General features: G+C 39.8%; 1 protein-coding gene and 1 long non-coding RNA gene across 3 annotated transcripts in view; one reads left to right on the top strand and one right to left on the bottom strand.

The window, feature by feature from the left end:
- LOC119470700 overlaps window positions 1-19466 on the top strand; it is a 28609-nt gene extending 9143 nt beyond the window's left edge. Inside the window, exons 2-3 of the long non-coding RNA XR_005199653.1 lie at window positions 16426-16568; window positions 19314-19466. This is a non-coding gene — a long non-coding RNA (uncharacterized LOC119470700). The remainder of the gene's footprint in view (window positions 1-16425; window positions 16569-19313) is intronic.
- C4BPA (complement component 4 binding protein alpha) overlaps window positions 1-19834 on the bottom strand; it is a 39030-nt gene that overhangs the window by 2795 nt on the left and 16401 nt on the right. For both annotated transcript variants that reach the window (XM_017525516.2, XM_017525515.2), the window contains exons 5-10: window positions 16729-16814; window positions 16372-16563; window positions 13286-13468; window positions 9549-9743; window positions 6733-6930; window positions 183-353 (exon numbers count right to left, since the gene is read on the bottom strand). In XM_017525516.2, coding sequence (XP_017381005.1) covers window positions 183-353; window positions 6733-6930; window positions 9549-9743; window positions 13286-13468; window positions 16372-16563; window positions 16729-16814 — 1025 coding nt within the window. The remainder of the gene's footprint in view (window positions 1-182; window positions 354-6732; window positions 6931-9548; window positions 9744-13285; window positions 13469-16371; window positions 16564-16728; window positions 16815-19834) is intronic.

Here is a 19834-nt window from a genome sequence, read left to right as displayed (position 1 = left end):
AGAAGTGGAGGAGATGCCCTTTGTACTTCTTGTGTTGGGTACCATTTGCATATATTGATTATTTAAAATAAATCAACTCAAATGTTTTCATGCTGCCTCTGGCAGGGAAGAAACTTAGATCTCAGTGCTCTCAGGAGAGGTCCGCCCGCTTAGTCTTGGGCTGAAAAGGAAGCTGGAGTTACCTTTACATTGAGGGGCTGCAGATGACCAGCGTGAGTCCCGGCAGGAGAGTCTTGCCTCTCCGTCCAGAATGTAGCCTTCATCACATTCATATAAAATGTCATCACTGAGAATAGCGAATGACTTAGCTTTTTTATAACGCCCATGGGCAATTCTAGGAGGAAAATTGCAGTCTTGAGGGAGAGACAGAAAAGTGAGAGAGTGTTAGTTTGTAAAGTGTATAAAGTAGCACATTGCAGAATGTGTGTGGTTTGTAGGAGGCTTCATTCTGTCCTTCCATCTTCTCTGTCCATAAGAGCACACAGCCAAGCCCAGGCACTCGTGCTGCCCTCCTGTAAGCCCCAGGCAGAACAACCATAGAGAGGCTCTCGTTATTGCCCTTAGGTTTTCCTTCATCTTATTGACAAGTTCACTCACCTTTCCACTGTTTAGGATCCATTTTGGCATGAAGGTGGAATTCAACCCTAAGTCACATCATAGTCATAATACATTTAGTCACTTTCAGGCTAAATGCAGAGATATGCATCTGTGAGAAACTGTAAGAATGTTATATTATCCACAATCTCTGAGTCATTACTCCCCAAACGATACTGTCCATGCATGCCCAGGAAGAAAATACTGCATTTTAAAGAGCTCTTAGGAAAAATGAAAAAGGTGACCTGAACATTGAAATAGCCAAGAGGACATGGTACAGAGAACCTCTGTGAAAGGGAACACTGTCAGGTCCACAAACATTGCATGAGAAAGTTAAATAAAGCAGAGCAGCAGAAATACCAGACAAAGTACTACACCAGGGGACTATGGCAGTTATAACTACGACAATAAGATGCTCCTACAAGCATGGGAAGGGTGATGGCCCACAGTAAGTCAGGTTGAAATGCTGGGATTTCCATGTCAGATGGTGTAAGAAGAGATTAAATGAGTGAGCATGCTGGAGTGGACATTTGTGTACACTGGAAAATGCACCAGGTAGTTATGCCACATGGGAAGTCCTAGAGGGAATAACATTTACCAAAGCTATAAGGAATTCCTCGAAAAGAGGATACCAGCACCAGATGCTGGGGAGCTGATGACAAAAAAGGTCATGAATGAAAAAGGTTCACTGATGGCCATATAGCAGTCAGAGAGCTGCTCATAGGCCTCAGAAGCTAAATAAATGCAACCATTATAATGAATTGCAAGGTCAGAGAGGCAACCAGGGGTGCCTGAGAGTTATGAAGATTAAACCATACCATACTTAGGGATGAAAACAGATGAGCAGCCAAAAACAATATATACTTTATTTGTACCATCAAAAGAAATTAAGGATGGATGATCAAGGGACCAATGGCATTTGGCCCATAAAAGTGCCTCCCTTGCCCAATATATGAACCTAGGACAGTTTTTAGGCCTGGTAATCATTAATTGAAGATGAAGCCAGTTGCCAGGAGTGAAGCTGCTACAAAATCTTGGAAGGTATGCACAGTAATGAGTCCGCCAGTCGTCTAAGAGGACCTTTGTTTATTTATGTAGTTACTGTGCACTAAAAAAAAAAAAAAGAGGTACAATAATTCAAAAATTATTGCAAATAGGGATTGAGTTGACATTGATACCTGGAACCATTATAGTTCTCCTATTAGACCACTTTGTGGTCATTTACATTATCCTTGAAAGTATAGTCAGAGTAGATAAAATTGGCAGTTGGCCCAACCCCTAAATTGGATTCTTGACCTGTGGAGTAAGAGCCATCTTATGCAGGAAGGCCAAGTAAAAGCAATTGGTACTGCCCACCCACCTCATCGCCTCCCCAAGGCAAATAAAGTAACATCTTTAAAAATACACCACCACAGTACCTCCCAGAGGTAGGAGAGGAACATGAAAATTTGTGCCACAAATAGCTAAAGACATGGGAGTAATCATCCCTGTTATAATCTCTATGAAATCCGTATCTGTCTACTACAAACATTAGAAGGATTCTGGAGAACTCCAGTATGCCACTGAAGAAAACACCACATTTTAGTTCCTATTGCAGCCATTGTACCAGATGTGTTATCCTTGCTAGGGCAGATTAATGCAGCTTCAAGTAAACGAGGCCACTGATTGAGCAAATGTGCTTCTTCCCATTCCTAGCAGAAACAGTGTGCATATACATGGAAGGTGTCAGAGTGTACATTTGCAAGTTTGTTCCTAGCCTAGGATAACCCTCCTACCCATGTCATAATTGAGTTAGAATATATGCTGACCATCTGGATATCCATAGAACATGACATTGATACACTGTATCAATGGCATCATGTTAATTCCCCGGATAAACAAGAGGTATTAGCATGATGATGCTCCAAAGTAAAAAAAAAAAAAAAAGAGGAGTTTGCCACATCAATAAAACTTTCAGAGGTCCAAGGTTCAGGGAACACTAAGATATCCCATCTAAACTAAAGTCAAATTATTCCAAATTGTACATCCCAATCTGAAGAACACAGCACAGCATCTAAATAGGACTTTTCAGATTCTAGATGCAGTATGATCCATACTTGGGGATACTGCTCAAACCCATAGGCTAGGGGGGACAAATGATTTCCAAGTTTCAGTGGGGCCCATGTTATCAACAGCAGGTCTAATCTGCAGTTAAATTATCCTGTTGCTTGAGGCCTTAGGACCCAGCAGAGCCTAGTGTATTGAATGTGGCTGTTGCAGGAAAGATGCAAATGTCAACAGGACAATTATACCATAGCCCCTAGAGATCCTGAAGCAAGGCTGTGAACTGCAACAGAGGATTTTATGCTTTCTGAAATATAACTCTTGGCATGTTAGAGTTATGTTTCCAGGTCCTGATAGAGAAAGCTCCTGACAGTGGGTCATTAAGTGATCATGCAGCCAGAATCACCCATCATGAGCCAAGTCTGTCAGGCCCGGCAGGTTATAAGGTCAAGCAGGCAACCATTCATGATAAGACAAAAGCAGTGCATCTGGGATTGAGCATGGGCAGGACAAGATGGCACACCCAAGCTGCACAAACAGGAAGCCCAGTTCCTACTTGTGCGTAGCCACTGTGGCACAAGTGCCTCTTCCTTAGTTCACAGTTGTGGCTATGGCAGTTACCTAGTGTAACCAACTGTCAGGACAGAGAAAGCTCTGAGCATGGTTCACAGATAAACATTTTTGGTATTGTAAACCAAAAATAAAATTCTAAGGCCCCCCAACCATCTGAATGGACCACTCTTCTCGGCCAAGGGCATTCCAGAATTAACCTGAACATCTTGTTCAGGCGATGATGGAAGAGGGGCCATGCCCCATTATATCCCTCCAGCATGAACATCAACACAGATAAGTCTAATAAGAAACATCTACAGCTCAGCGTGGTGGCTCATGCCTGTAATCCCAGCACTTTGGGAGGCCAAGATGGGCAGATCACTTCAGGTCGGGAGTTCAAGACCAGCCTGGCCAATATGGTGAAACCCCATCTCTACTAAAAATACAAAAATTAGCTGGCCTCAGTGGCACATGCCTATAATCCTAGCTACTCTGGAAGCTGTGGCAGGAGAATCTCTTGAACCTGGGAGGCAGAGGTTGCCATGAGCTGAGATAACACCACTGCACTCCAGCCTAGGCAACAGGGCGAAACTCTGTCTCAAAACAAAACAAAACAAAACAAAACAAGACAAAACACATATCTCCACAAGCCCTCCCAGACATTCCTTTCTTCTGATAATAATTCAACCAATTGCCAATCAGAAAATCTACCTATGACCCGGAAGCCCAGCCCCACTCTCTCTGCCCCTACACCACATTGAATTCTCCCACCCTTCCAGATCAAACCAGTGTAAATTTTACATGTATTATGTCTACCTTAAATGTATAAAAGCAAGGTGCACCCGGCCACCTTGGGCACATGTCATCAAGACCTCCTGAGGCTGTGTCACACATGTGTCCTGAACCGTGGCAACATAAATTTTCTAAACTAATTGAGGCCTGTCTCAGATATTTTGTGTTCACAGTATGTGTTATAGAGGAGTGAGAGATCACCTCCACCTCTAATCCCCTTAGCTCTTATGTAGGCTTTTCGGCTAGATCTAGAAATCAAATTGACAATGGGTAGATGAGCAAGGGGAAAGCATACAAATGTTATACATACATGGGGACCTTCCCAAGAGAGTGATGCCTGAAGAAGAGGCCAAAGCAAGATATTTTATACTTTGTAAACAAAGAACAATAAATTTCAGAAGAAATGACAGGACAAAGGGGATTTGGCTAGGAACAATAAATGTCTAGGAGAGTCACTAGGAGATGTAGAGGGAAGGAGCTGTAACACTGGTGTAAAATAAAAGTTCCTTTGCGAAGTTTATGTATTCAGGTCCACTGCAGCCCCTAATTCCCAGTCTCTGGTGATAAGGGCTATTTTCTTGCTCTGGTAGGGGGCGGGTACTCCTCCCAGAGGAATCTTTATGGTTTGTGCATGCAAAAAGAGACAGGACAGCCAGCCCTTTCTGAAACTTAAATTCCTTTCATGTTTTCGACTTGAAATATTTAATACACCACTTCAGCATATTTTGAGATGGCATTACTTTCACTCCTTTGGTGTGTACACTGAAATGGATGGAAGCTGCGTCACAGCCCAATCAAGGTCAGTCTTGAAAGACAACTTGTAAGGAGAAATCAAGCGGCCTAAGGATGGGCTAAATTAGGATTCAGGGCACAGAATGAATGGCTTGCCTGGTCAAGGGCCCGTAAGGAGAAAGATTGGAAGATTGGGCACAGGGAGATCTGGGGTAAGAGCAGGTAAGTAGGCATATGCGAGTGGGCAGGAAGTGTGAAGATCTTTGTGTGTCAACACTAGAGCATCCCCAGTACAAAAGGTATTAAACAACCAAGTAAAATCATCTCAGCCAGCTGAGGTAAGTCATTCTCTGTCATTGGCCTCATGGGTGCTGGCACAAGAGGAAGAGAAGCAGAGTGGCTGTGGTGGCATGCATGAAAAATAAGCATGGGCCCAACAGCATGGGCTCCTGCTCACCAAGGCTCATCGTTGTCACTGAATATGAAAACCTGTCAACAGCAACGCTAAGTCCTTAGTATGATACCATCACTTGAAGCAACCAAAAAGCCACTTCCTAGCAAGTTGACTACATTGGCCCCCTTCTACTGTGAAAGGAAGAGCAATGTTGTCTGATAGAACTAGACCAATATTGCAGGCATGGGTTTGCCTTTCCTGCTTGCAGGACCTCGGTTAGCGCTGTCATCTTAAGGGTTGCAGAGTGTCTGAACAATTGGCATTGGCATAGGATCTGCTACATCCAACTAGAAAGCCCACTCACAGCAAAGAAGGTGTGTTGTTGAGACCGTGCTCACGGAATCCACTACTCAAATCACGTACTGCGTCACTCAGAGCCTGTTGACCTGTGAAAACACTGAATGGCCTATCAAAGGCACAGTTGAAGTGCTAGCTTGGAGGCAATGCTTGACAATGATGGGACACTATGTTCCAGAATGCTGTATTTATTTTGAATCATATCAACCTTTATATGGCTCTGGGTCCTCAGTAAAATAAATGCATGGGTCCAGGAACCAGGGGATGGCAGCATGAGTGGCCCCATTGGCCACCACTCTAAGTGACCTACTTGGGAAATTTGTGCTTCACATCTCTGAAGCTCTGGGATCTGTAGGTTTAAAAGACCTGATTGGCAAAGTGGGAACATTTCTACAAGGGGGAGATAGGAATTTTCCTGTTGATTAATGAGCTGTAACTAATGCCTGGTTACTTTGGGCTCCTAATAGGGGTAATGAGCCCTCATCATCACTAGATAGGGCTATCAAACACAAAGGGAGGAGGGAAAATGAGTTAACACTTGACCCTTTTTTTTTTGAGACAAAGTCTCGCTCTGTTGCCCAGGCTGGAGTGAAATGGTGCAATCTCAGCTCATGGCAACCTCTGCCTCCTGGGTTCAAGCAATTCTCCTGCCTCAGTTTCCTGAGTAGTTGGGAGTACAGGCCCGCACCACCATGCCTGGCTAATTTTTTGGATTTTTAGTAGGGAATGAGTTTTACAATACTGGCCAGCCTGGACTCGAACTCCTGACCTCAAGTGATCTGCCCATCTCAGCCTCCCAAAGTGCTGGGATTACAGGTATAAGCCACCATGCCCGGCCCGCTTTGCACACTGAGTGATGGTCTGACTGGAGGGCTCAGAGGCAACAGTAAGCTGCTGTTTGAGGAAGAAGAAGGAAGCAAGTTCAGAAAGGTAGGTTCAAATAGATTTCAACAGTTCTTGTTCACAGATTAAAACATATGGACCAGAAATAAGGGTAGAAAGAAGATAATACAAAGAAACAAAAAGCAGTGCTTGAAAAGTCCAGATTACCTATTAGACATGGTCTATTTTCACTGATTCAGAAAAGAGAAAAGTGAGAAGGCCAAAAGACAGGGAACACTCATGGGGAAGCAGGAGAAGGCTTGATCCATTCCAAGAATCATGCACGGTACATGAATTCTTTTACCTAATTTTAAACCTTCCCTTAATATCTCCATCACATTGATATGAAGAAACTCCCAGAATAATATAATTGTATGAACTCTTACTGTCTTCACATGATGGTGTTCGGGGACTCCATGTGCCATCTTCTTGGCATATAGCCGAATTCCATGAAAACCAACTGTTCTTATGACATGAATATGAAATCTCATCTCCATAGAAATAGACACAGCCATTGGCAGAATGACGTTTTCGTTGTGTAGTAATTTGATCATTACTTAGCTTTGGTTCAGGGCAACATAACACTGAAAAATAAAATGTGAGGCGCATGGTTAGTAAAATCACCATGAGTAAGCTTCTATGGCTAACAATCTCATTTCCATCTTTAGAAGATCTCACCACTAAAGAGAGATTGGGGAAGCAGAAAAGGAGACTCGAGACATTCCAAGTCTGCTTTCTCGCCCCTGATTGCTAAAGTCTTCTAATCCAGTTGCTTCCCTCCAACTAAGCATTTCATTAGGAGCCTCCAGAATGAAAAGTTGTATTAAACCTGTATGAAGAACCAGGTGTGGTAGTTCATGCCTATAATCCCAGCACTTTGGGCGTTCGAGATGAGAGGATTGCTTGAGTCCGGGAGTTTGAGACCAGTCTGGGCAACATAGTGAGATCCTGTCTCTATTAAATAAATAAATAATTTTTAACCAATATGAAAAATTTTCAAAATTATTCAAGGGCAGTGACAAACAACATTCATCTACTTATGGCTTCGTTATTAAACTATTAACTTACACTTCTCAAGTCACAGGGAAGAAGAAAGTTTTCAAAAGTTTATATCCACCTGATAGTTAATGCATATAAATAAATTTAAATTACTGCTTATTGCAAGGGGTTTTCTTTTCTGCTGCAAAATTTAAGAAAAATAGCGATTGAAATGGCAGGATCTTGCTTTATCACTCAGGTTGGAGTACAGTGGTGCAATTATGACTCACTACAGTCTCAAACTCCCGGCTCAAGCAATCCTCCCACTTCAGGCTCCTGAGTAGCTGGGACTACAGGTTTGTGCCACCACACTCACTAATTATTTTTACTTTTTGGTAGACAAGGGGTCTCACTATGTTATCCAGGCTGGTCTCAAACTCCTGGCCTCAAGTGGTCCCCCCACCTTGGCCTCCCAAATTGCTGGGGTCACAGATGTGAGCCATGACACCTGGCCAAATTCTTTCATTTTTTAATAGAGTAAGAGCTGCTATAGGGATATAATTTTTTATTCATTAGTAGAAATACATTTAAAAACTTGATAGTGTCTGATGTAAAAGAAAACATCAAAACAGAATAAAATGCTCTATTCTCCATGTCTGTAATTCAACCAGTATTAAAATGGGCTTTTTGGACATATTCAAGTAATTCCAGTGCTCATTTGTTTAGAAATTATAATAAAAATACTCAGCAACCATATGGATTATATTGTAACAACAAAAATATTTATAAAAGGCTTACAGTGTAGAAGATACTATTAAATATGTAAGACATGAGTCTAAATTCACATTTGATCAGATTTCATAACTTGGATAAATACTATTTCACTTCTGCTTTTAAAATGGTTAAAAATATCCTTTATTAAATAATTAAATCAATAAGGCCACAGTGGGTCAAATAAATATAACCGACTGGGTCCTACTCTGTCATCTATGCTGGAGTGCAGTGGCATGATCTCAGCTCACTGCAGCCCTGGCCTCTTAGCTTCAAGTTACCCTTCTACCTCAGCCTCCTGAGTAGCTGGGATTACAGGCATATGCCACACCCAGCTAATTTTTAAAAAATTATTTGCAGAGACAAGAGTCTCACTATATTGCCCAGGCTGGTCTCAAACTCGTGGGCTCAAGCAATCCTCTTGCCTCCCAAAGTGCTGGGATTATAGGCATGAGCCACCGCACCCGGCCTAAATATAACTTTAAAAATAGGTTTTTAAAAATCTATAAGCAATACTTTTTGTTATTTAAGTAATGGCAGTAAGTTTTATTAAGCGTATTTTTAATTCAGTCCTTTTATTAAAATCTTTTATTCTATTTCCCCAAAATGAATCTGAATAACTGCAATGAAACTTTGTTAAGTCTTAATATGAAATAAATAATTTTGTGACAGGTTGATCTAAACTACCACCTTTCATTATTTGCGCATTTCACACCTTGTTCAAATTCCGATAGGCAGCATAAAATTCCTTGTGTTCTGAGCCTCAGTGTCTTCACTTCTAAAGCGGCAAGGATCTGATAGATGGGTAGAACGAAGCATTTTCTCCCTCTCTTGTCTGTTCCACTGAGGCTCATAAAATAGCATCCACTTGTCCTTCAGTCCCTCACTTATTTCCACAAATAAAAGAGGTGCCTCTCTTACCAGAGAAACTGGAGAAAGTCTTTTCTATCCTTCTAAAGTGAGAACTGAGTCACGGGTCAGGATTTGTCTTCTAGAGGCACATCAGGAAGCCCTGCCATCATCTCAGGAGGCATGAGACACACAAGTGACCTTGCATCTGGTTAAGTTCATGACTGCTTCACAAACTGTTTTTTTGCTAAAAACCCCAAAGTCCATACTGGGGAGGTAAGGGCTATGAAGGAAGCCTGATTCTGACAATAGTTGAGCTGTGTTCTCTATTCTAGTTTTACCAGTAAGGAAACTAATACTTAATCTGCATAATTTTGACATCTGTGTCTACTTCTCATTTGATTCTGAACTGGGATTAAAAAAGGTTACAATTTCTCAGTGCCTCAAACTGTAACATGTTTATGGTCACCTTCTGGCAATAACAGCTTACTAATCTGTTGAATTAATTTAATTCTAAATTTATTATGAGGGATAAAAGTATATTCATTTAGGGTAGAGTATTCTAGCATTTGCCAAACAAAAATATTTCAAAACAAAAACTCACCCTCACATCCTTGAAATGGGGTCCATCTCAAATTTTTCTGACAAGTCACAGTCGTAGGCGCATCTGTAGCAGGTTTGTAGCCAGGATGACAGCGGTATCTTAACACAGTCCCAACAACGTGCACATCCTCTTTACTTGGCCTAGGATATCCTTCCCACATAGCATGTGGAATGTCTGGTAAGTTAGTACAACCATCTACTCATGAAAGAAGAAGAACAATAACAACAAAAGGACACTATTACTAGGGCTGCTGCAACAATCAATAAGCCTGTCCTGTCAAAGCGGGGCATGTGTTCATTCAGCCTGGAACCAGCCTGCAAGGGCCGATGTATCAACTGCATTAGAAAACACTCATGGGCCGGGCGCGGTGGCTCAAGCCTGTAATCCCAGCACTTTGGGAGGCCGAGGCGGGTGGATCACGAGGTCAAGAGATCGAGACCATCCTGGTCAACATGGTGAAACCCCGTCTCTACTAAAAATACAAAAAATTAGCTGGGCATGGTGGCACGTGCCTGTAATCCCAGCGACTCAGGAGGCTGGGGCAGGAGAATTGCCTGAACCCGGGAGGCGGAGGTTGCGGTGAGCCGAGATTGCGCCATTGCACTCCAGCCTGGGTAACAAGAGCGAAACTCCGTCTCAAAAAAAAAAAAAAAGAAAGAAAAAGAAAACACTCATGGACATTTGCCCAAATGTGCACACCTCCAGATAGGTTCTTTACTAAGGGCACTCCTAAGTGGTTTTCATGTGCTATGCCAAGTATAATAAAGTTAATTCTCCTTCCTCTTCATTACGCTTCAGAGATTTTAGGTTCTGAATTGAAGCAAGGCAGGAAAACTGTCACAAACAAATCTATGTTTCCTGATTGACTGGGGACAATAAACAGGAGTCATTCCCCTCATCCAGATGATACTAGGAATGTTATCATTTAATGGCTTGGCAAGAAAAAACCAAGCTCCAAGCATTTTTTAAGCTTTGGCCTTGGGTCTTGTCTTCTTCTTTCTTTCCCAATGCTACTGATTCATATGATATGGAAATAAATGCAAACATCTACCGTGCTGGATGTTTATTACATTTTATCTTCAGACAATCGAAATGGAATATAAAAATTCATTTTAACAGCTTTAGTGAGATACATGTCACAACAAATAAATTCACCTATTTAGAATGTGCAATTCAATGGTTTTTAGCATAATCACAGAGTTGTGCAACCATCACCACTAACTAATTTAGAATATTTTTATCAACCCAAGAAGAAAACTCATATTCATTATCAGTCACTCTCTATTTCCACCTCCCCCTAGGTCCTGACAACCACGAATCTATTTTTTTTCTTTATGGATTTCCCTATTCTGAGCATGTTAAATAAATAAAAATCACACAATACATGCACTTTTTGTGGCTGGCTTGTTTTAGTTAGCACAATATTTTCAAGGTTCATCCACGTTGTATCATACATCAGTACTTTTTATTTTTCATTTTTATTGCCAAATGAGATATTCTATTTTATGGATAAACCACTTTTTGTTTATTCATTATTCAGCTGATGGGCATTTGGGTTGTTTGGCTGTTATGAATAATAATACTATAAATCTTCATGTAAAAGTTTTGTGTGAAGACATGTGTTTTCATTTCTCTTGGGTAGATACCCAGGAGAGCAATTACTGAGTCACGTGGTAACTCCATGCTTAAACTTCAGAGGAACTGCAAAAATTCTTTTCCAAAATGGTTGCACCAATGTACATTTTTATTAGCAGTATATGAGAGTTCTAACTTTTCTACATCCTCATCAACATTTGTTATTGTCTACCTTTTTTATTATAGCCATTCTGCTGGACGTGAAGTGGTATCTGATTGTTACTAGAGGACTATCCTTACAAGAAATACTAAAGGAAATTATTCAGACTGAAAGCAAGTGACACTAGACAGTAATTTGAATCCACGCAGAAAAACAATGATCATTATGTCAGTAATTTGAAACACAATATAATGTATATTACTACTTCTTCCTTCTCTTAGCTGATTTAAACAGCAATTGCATAAAACGGTATGTATATAATTGCATTATTAAGCCTAATTCAATTAAAGTTCCTTGAAAGGGGCAGAGTGTTTATAGTTTTTGAAGCTTGATCTAAATCTGTCCTGGAAGAATCTCTGTTCTATAGATCAGGAACTGGGGGAAATTAGCTGGGGGAAACTCATTCTTTTCCAGACACCCCACCAGAGTTCTTCCTATGGTGTAGCAGCTGTGAGGAGAGAAAAGGGGGCAGTAGAACTGGTACTGCCACCCAGCTGTACCCACCACCAACTATACATATTCCACAGCCCAGAGCCAGGGAGAATAATATCTGCCAATAGTCACAGCTTTCAAACCTACCCTTAATAGTTCTTCCATTCTAGGATGCTGGGGAAGATGGGAGATGCCACTTGGCTACTGAGCCAACAGGAATAATTCTCCTGCAACACAGAGCCATGCAAAAAGCGGGGACTGAATTCTTTGCCAGCTGCCTCACCTAGATCCTCCCCATATAATGGGAATTGGGGGGGTGAAGGAACAGACACTGACATCTGTTTGCTGCCACCTATTCAATATAAACCTTCCGCAGCATGGATCTTTGAAAAATGCTATCATGTAATTTTCACTGGCTGCCAAATCCACCCCAAATAACTTTTTCACCCCAGGGAGCTGGGGAAGATGGGAATTACCATTCATGAGCCCAAAGAAAACATCCTCCCACAAGGTAGAGCTCTTGCAGCCCCTAAGTTCCAATGCAATGTCCTCCCATTGTTCATATCAAGTCTCCATATTTTTGCTGAATAAATGCTTCTCAGTTTGTTGTAATCTCTTTGGTCAATCTCCAGAGATCTTGAATGTTTTTTTTTTTTTTTTTTTTTTTTTTTTTTTTTTTTTTTTTTTTTTTTTTTTTTTTTTTTTTTTTTTTTTTTTTTTTTTTTTTGGCTAATTTTGATCAGCTTGATGGATACTTCTTCAGGAGGTATCCCCAGCTCCTCCACCACTGTTCCAGAAATCCCCAGAAGTTCTTGACATTTCATGAGGGCAAAACTTAAGGCACAAGGCATTAGTGGCTTCCTTCCCTTACCGGTTGTATGATCTTGGGCAAGGTTTTTAACCTCTCTGAACAGTTTCTCATCTGTAACATAAGGATAATCATAGTGCCCACAATTTTGGGGAGGATTCATTGAGTTAATCCTTGCTACGCACCTAGTCTAGTGCCAAGTTATTATTACTATTGTCACTATTTTTAACAATCCATGAGTTTATAACTTCAGAGTGTTGGAATCATAACCAGTCCACACAATACTTTCGTGCAAGTTAGAAAATGGCATTTGTCCTCAGGACACATTATTATTTGTCTTTCAAAATAATTATAATAATATAATGATTCTGTCAGAATAAGACAATTTTCTATCAAATTCCAGAAAATTTTTGAAATAAGCACACAAATCCACAATGTCTACAGTGTTAACACCTCCCTTTAAGGTTGGAGTGTGCACAGTCATGTGGCATGTGGTAGTCTTATGTGATGATATATGACCTTGCAGAGTGTATTAAAATCATTCTTCTTTCCAACAAGAAAATAATAAATGAAATTATTGATCTAGATGTAAATTTTTACTGTAATTCATAAATGGACCTATGCATACAAGTATACCCATATTAACAGTTCTGGGTACCTTTAGATGCTGAACACTGAAACTCCTTCATAGTCCGTACTTACTGGGCTCACAAACAGGAGGAGAAGGACTCCATTCATTACCAACTTCACAATGAATTACACTGCTGCCACTGAGAACAAAACCTTTTTCGCAGTTAAACACAATAGTGTCTTTGTACTTATAGATGGTTCTAAATCCAGAGACAATATTCCCATGTGGAACATCTGGCTTGTGACAGAAGACTTCTAAAAAACCATGAGAAAAACAAGTGGATTTTAAAAGACAAATGGTAATAAGGACATTATTGCTAATGCTAATCCAGTTACAAGTGCAACACAAATACCTGATGAATGTGTACGCCAAGTAGATAGAAGGGAAACATTTTAAAGCGAACACACACACACACACACACACACACACACACACACATATATTTGTGTGTGTACACATATGTATATTATATATTATATATACGTACTCTTTTTAGTACTAGTTTTTATTGGTGAGGAAGTTGAAGGGGTTATCTACAATTACGTCACAGAAAGACCAATGTGATGAAAACTCATTTTACTGAGGCTTTTAAAAGCTGAAATCATTTATATTATGTTAAAAATACATATAATATTATATATTTTATATATTATATAAATATATATAAATATATAGTGTTATATAATACTAATAGTATTATATATTATTCTATCTTTATGATATTTGATATTACATATGTATATATACATATATGTGTGTGTGTGTATAAAATATATGTGATTTCAGCTTTTACAATGAATTTCCATTACATTGGTCCTTCTGTCACCAAACTGCAGACAATGGGCTCAGGTTGCTACCCGATAGGATGTGTTCTTCCAGGCCCTTGGTCCCTCACTTACCCAAGAATGAAGAAGGGGACCCCGCTGGGTGTGGTGAGCTCGTTCAAGTAAATATCAGGCCTCAAAGAGTTTTGCAGAAAGTGATGTATTTAGGCAGAGAGAGAAAAAGAAATAGAGAGAGCTCCCACGCTGTTGTCATGGGAGGGGATCCAGAGATGGAGTCCGCACTGATGAGAGGAAAGAGGGCTTTAAACCTGGGAGTTATTCCCGCCCTATTCAAGCTTTCTGTCCTATGAAAGGAGTTCCTTTAAACTTCTGCTGGAGTGATGGACCTTTGATTTCTGGGCAGTCTATCTCCCTGCACGTGGTAAAGTTAAACAAAGACCTCTAAGCTCCCTGAATGGCGACATGAAAGAAAGCAAGTCCAGCATGTCGCTAGGAAGTTCCTGCCTTTGAAACCACGCCCCCTTGTGGGCACAGGAAGAAAAGTTAATTACATTCCCTCACTTCTTTGAGATGATTGTGCCTAACTCCTCCAACTTCCCTACCAATAAAAATCAGTCATACATAACCCAGCAGAAACATATTTCCAAAACCCCCAAAACTTTCAGTATAATGGCCTAATTTCCTAAACGATTTTGGTTATGGGTCAGTGGTCTGTGGCAATTACATAGTGCAGTGGTAGCCAGGGAATCAGAGACCCATCCCCCAACAAGCAGAGAACAAACTGCCCCCATCCCACACCCCTGACCCCACATCTGGCAGTCAGCCAGTCCTGTCAATTCTGCCACTTTAATTCCTCTACAATCCCTTAACTTCTCTCCAGCCCCACTGCCATGCTACCACTGAAGCCACCTTCAGTTTTTGCCTGGAGGTTTGCACAGGTGCTGTCTTAGTCTGTTCCTACTGCTATAACAAAATTCTTTAGGCTACGTGTTTACAAATAATGGAAATGTATTTCTCACAGTTCTTGAGGCTGGGAAGTTCAAGATCTAGGCACCATCAGACTGAATGTCTGCTTGCTGTCTCCTTTCAAGATGGTGCTTTCTTGCTGCATCCTCACATGGGGGAAGGAATGAAGGCTCTGTCCTCACAAGGCAGAAAGGCAAAAGAGACTAGGGCTCTCCCATCAACCTCTTTTATAAGGGCACTAATCTCATTCATGAGGGTGGATCCCTTGTGACTTAATCACTTCCCCAAAGCTTCTGCCTATTAAAAAGATCACATTGGGTCTTTGGTTCTAACATAAGTTTGAAGGGACACATTCAAGCCATAGCAGGTCCTTATCAGTTAAGTGTTGTCCCACTTCAGGTTATTGTTTATCCCACAGCCAGAGTTATCTTTCTAAAATGCAGCACATTTATTCCCCTGGTTAAAGCCTTTCAAAGTCTCCCCTTCATGATTGTTCTGAGCTCCTGAGACTGAAACACAAGGCCTTTCATAATCCGATTCCTGCTAATTTTTCCAGGCTCAGCTATTGCCACTTCCATTTCTTGCAGACCTAACTCCAGGCATTTTGCACTGTTGGCAGTATCTTGCTCTTTTGTGACCCAGTCTGATTGTGTCCCGTGGTGGGTTAGTAAACAATACTATGTAAACTTAACAGTAAAGTAAGATGCCTCAGACAAGCACACTAACATATCTTTTGACTCAATTATCACTTGTTTTGTTCTGTTGTTCTTCTGGTGCTTAGTAGGTTTTGCTTGCCCTACAGGGGTATGTGTTTCATCTTACAGATGCAAATTATATTTTCAGTTCTTCTTCTTGAACAGACCAAGACTACATTCGCCAGTCCTCTGCAACTACTCTCTAGGTCTAGACAACAAGCTGTAATGGAAAGTGATATGTGGTCACTTCTAGGCCAAAGCTCTTAGCCAGGACACAATTGGCCTTTCTTTCTTCCTCTACTGAAGAGATTGGGAAAGCACACTTTGAAAGGGAGGTGCAATAAGATCAAAGCAACCTGGTCTGCTGAGCTGGTTGCTAAGCTAACACAGACTACAGCTGCCCTGGAGAGTCTCCTAGACATGGAACAAACTCAGTATGAATGAGAATAAACTTTTACTTTACCAAATCGGTGAGATGTTGCTGCTATTTGTTCCCATTCACCATTAGCTCCCAGTTCACTTTTCCCATTTTTATGGCTTTTATATTCTAATACAACATGCAATAAGTATCAGGTGGCCAAATAAATGATTGCATCAGAGCAATAATTAGTTTCTCTTTGTATTGTTCCATTTACCCCCCAATAAATTCACCTTTCTCTTTTAAGCAAAAGAGAGCAATACTTTGATGCAAAATTCATCATTGTGACTTACTTTCACAGGTAGGAGGGCTTGGACTCCAAACACCTATTGTTTTATTCTCCACAGTGCAGGAAATGGAGGCTTGGCCCACGAGTGAGAAGCGGGAGTCACAGCTGTAGGTGACAGAAGAGCCATATGTGTACAATTCTGCTTGAGAGCTGTGCCTTCCATTTTTGATGTCTGGAGGGGGCTCACACTTGACAACTGAGGTAAGTGAGTGAAGAGAAAGAAATACTCAGGGAAAGCATGGTGATAAATCAAAATTTGGGCAAATTCTAATGAAAGGTACACATACCTGTAAAGATGCAGAGGGACTTTATTACCTAACAAAGTTTAAACTGATAGTCAAGTCAGAAAAGTTTTACTTACTTTCACATTGTGGGAGAGGATGGCTCCAGTCAACTCCTCTATCTTGGAGTGCACAATGACTAGTGGTTGAGCCAATTAAGAAATATCTGAATAAGATAGATCAAAGACTTTAATGGAATTCCTCCTACCCTAAATTAAATTAAAGCAATCTGAGTAAATAGAATTGTTACTCCTTGTTAAAATAAACAAATCATATTTTCTTGAATATCATTTTCCATTGAGCACTCTATTCAGTAAAATTTCATCACTGCAATGAGATGTCTGCGCTTGTTCCTTTGTACCCTCATTGCTTAATCTGTTACTGAGAATCTACTAGGGATCAGGAATGCAGTTCATCCAGACCTCAAGCACAACAATTAAAGGCTCACCTGAGTGTGTTCAGTGGTTGTCTTTGGTTGAGAGTACCAACTAGAACTCTAAAGTAAATGTCACCTTCAGCAATATAAGAGCCCGTGGAATTTATTGAACAATAACTTCAAGAAAAACATATCTGAACTACAACTACAATTACGTATTTCTTTACTTTAAATTTTCTTTAAAATGTAGTTTTTCCAACCTAGCCAAGAGACTAAGTACAAAATATTGTTTCCGATTGTTTCAGTGGGAACACCTTAGTGTTCCAACAGCATCTTAGTTCTGAATCTTTTCACTCTCCCTCATGGGAGCCATATACAATAAGGAAAACAGAGGATAAAAATGCGAAGATCAACAAAAATGAAACAAAGGGAAAAGATAAGAGAAAACTAATAGATACAGATGTCACACAAAAGAGGATCAACATATGCTTCATTGGATAACCTAAAGGAGGAATCCAAGCAGAACAAAATAGCTTTTTAAAAATTTATTTTGGGCCAGGTATGGTGGCTCACACCTGTAATACCAGCACTTTGGAAGGCTGAGGCAGGTAGATTCCTTGAGGCCAGGAGTTCAAGACCAGCCTGGCAAACATGGCAAAACCCCATCTCTACTAAAAATACAAAAATTAGCAGAGTGTGATGGAACACACCTGTAGTCTCAGCTACTTGAGAGGCTGAGATGGGAGGATTGCTTGAGCCCAGGAAGTTGAGGCTGCAGTGAACCATGATCGGGTCACTACACTCCAGCCTGGGCAATGGGAGTGAGGCCTTACCTCAAAAAAATATTATTTCAAGTAAATGTTACTAAAATAAAATAATACTTCAATCTACATATTAAAATTGCACATCACTTAGCAGCAAAAAAATTAAACCAAATGATTTCTATCAAAACAACTAAAAGTATTAGGTTTCAAAGATAAAGAATAATATCTTTGGATAGGCAAACAAAGATCAAGCCATGTGAGAAGAAATTCAGATCAGATCAGAGAAGAAATTCAGATGCTTTGCTAGCATCCACTAGCAAAAGACAGTGCAGCAGTTACTATAATGCATCCAAGAAAAGAAAGGATGAGCCAAAGACCATAGAAAGCTCCATTATCTTCTAGGTATCAATGCCTCAGATAGATTACCTGAACCTGCAAGAACTCAAAGAATAATTTTTACTTGGAACTTTTTTTTGGAAACCACCATAGGACAAATTATAGCCAACCAAGAGATGACAATGACAACTTTAGCCAAAACAAACGAAAATGGTAGCAAATATTGTACATGCAGATCTAAGACCAAAACAAATGTGAGTTTAAGTGTGACTGAAGTAAATATAAACGTTATATGCTCAGGCAGCATTGAAGTAGTATAACTAACAAAAAATAGAGGTAGGGAAGACAGGGTAAAATAAAGCAAACTCCCTTATTCCTGATCATTTGCAAGATTGGGAGTGAAAGTAACCATAGACACATGTGAGTATTTCACATTAATGTTAAATACAAAATAAACACTACGATAATACAAATGATGCAAATTTTCTGGTAGGGAAGAGAGAAAGGATGAAGGGAGTGGAAAGAATACAAGATAAGTTTATTGTTGTTTATAGCAAGGAACCAACTTAAACTATCTAAAGGTAAAGAGGAGTGATAGTATTATATAAATTTAAATGTATATAGGTAACCACTAGAACCAAATTTGAACCTTCTTAAACACCACTATATATTTAAACATATATATTACAAAATATGACAAAACCATGTCTATAAGTACCATTCACATCAATATATGTAATTAGGCTTAAAATGCCTAATGCAGGAAAAACAGCTTTTATTTGAAGCAAAATTCAGCTCTATGTTACATACAGGAGACAAACCCAAAAGTGTTTTAGACAGATTAAAAAAAAGGCAGGATAAAATTATACCAAAAAATGCAAATCAAAACAAAAGCAAAGATAATAATTTTAATATCCCATAAGTTGGACATCAGAACCAAGACTATTAAATTACACAAAAATGGATACTTTACATGTTAAATAAAGATTTTGATTTTCAGTGAAGAGCTATGAATCTTTGTGTACCAAAATATGTATGTAGCAGCAATTTTAATAAGACAGAAATACATGAGACATAAGAAAAATGATCAAAATATGTTACTAATTGTCACTAAATTATTTTATTATAAAATAAAATTATTTTATTATAAAATTGTTAATTTACTTTAACTCTTATCTTCATGTTTAAGATCTGTGAAGACAAGCATAATAAAAGATTCAAAACAACTTATCAAGAAAGTAGACCTGGCTGGGCACAGTGGCTCATGCTTGTAATTCCAGCAGTTTGGAAGGCCAGAGAAAGAGAATCTATTGAGCCCAGGTGTTCTTGACCAGCCTGAGCAGCATAGCAAGACCTCATCTCTACAAAAATTAAAACTTTAGCCAGGCATCATGGCACATGCCTTTAGACCCAGCTACTCAGAAGGCTGAGTCAGGAGGATTGCTTGAGCCAGGGCAGTCCAGCCCACAGTGAGCCAAGACTGCACCACTGCATTCTAGCCTGTGTGACAGAGGGAGACCCTGTCTCAAAAAAAGAAAGAAAATCTGATGTGTATATAGAAAACTCTATATACTACTAATAAAAAAAATCTTTCAAGTGCCTGTTGAAATATTAATAAAAATTAGTTGTATATCATGACCCACCCTAAACCTCTGTAAAACATAGAAATAAGTAACATTCTTGGTTGATCTAGAAGTCTTTTTTTTTTTT

This window comes from Cebus imitator, unplaced genomic scaffold, assembly GCF_001604975.1.
Source record: "Cebus imitator isolate Cc_AM_T3 unplaced genomic scaffold, Cebus_imitator-1.0 Scaffold38, whole genome shotgun sequence".
Taxonomy (NCBI): Eukaryota; Metazoa; Chordata; class Mammalia; order Primates; family Cebidae; genus Cebus; species Cebus imitator.
The sequence above is the reverse complement of the archived record's forward strand: the minus strand, read 5'-3'. Positions and strand labels throughout refer to the sequence as shown.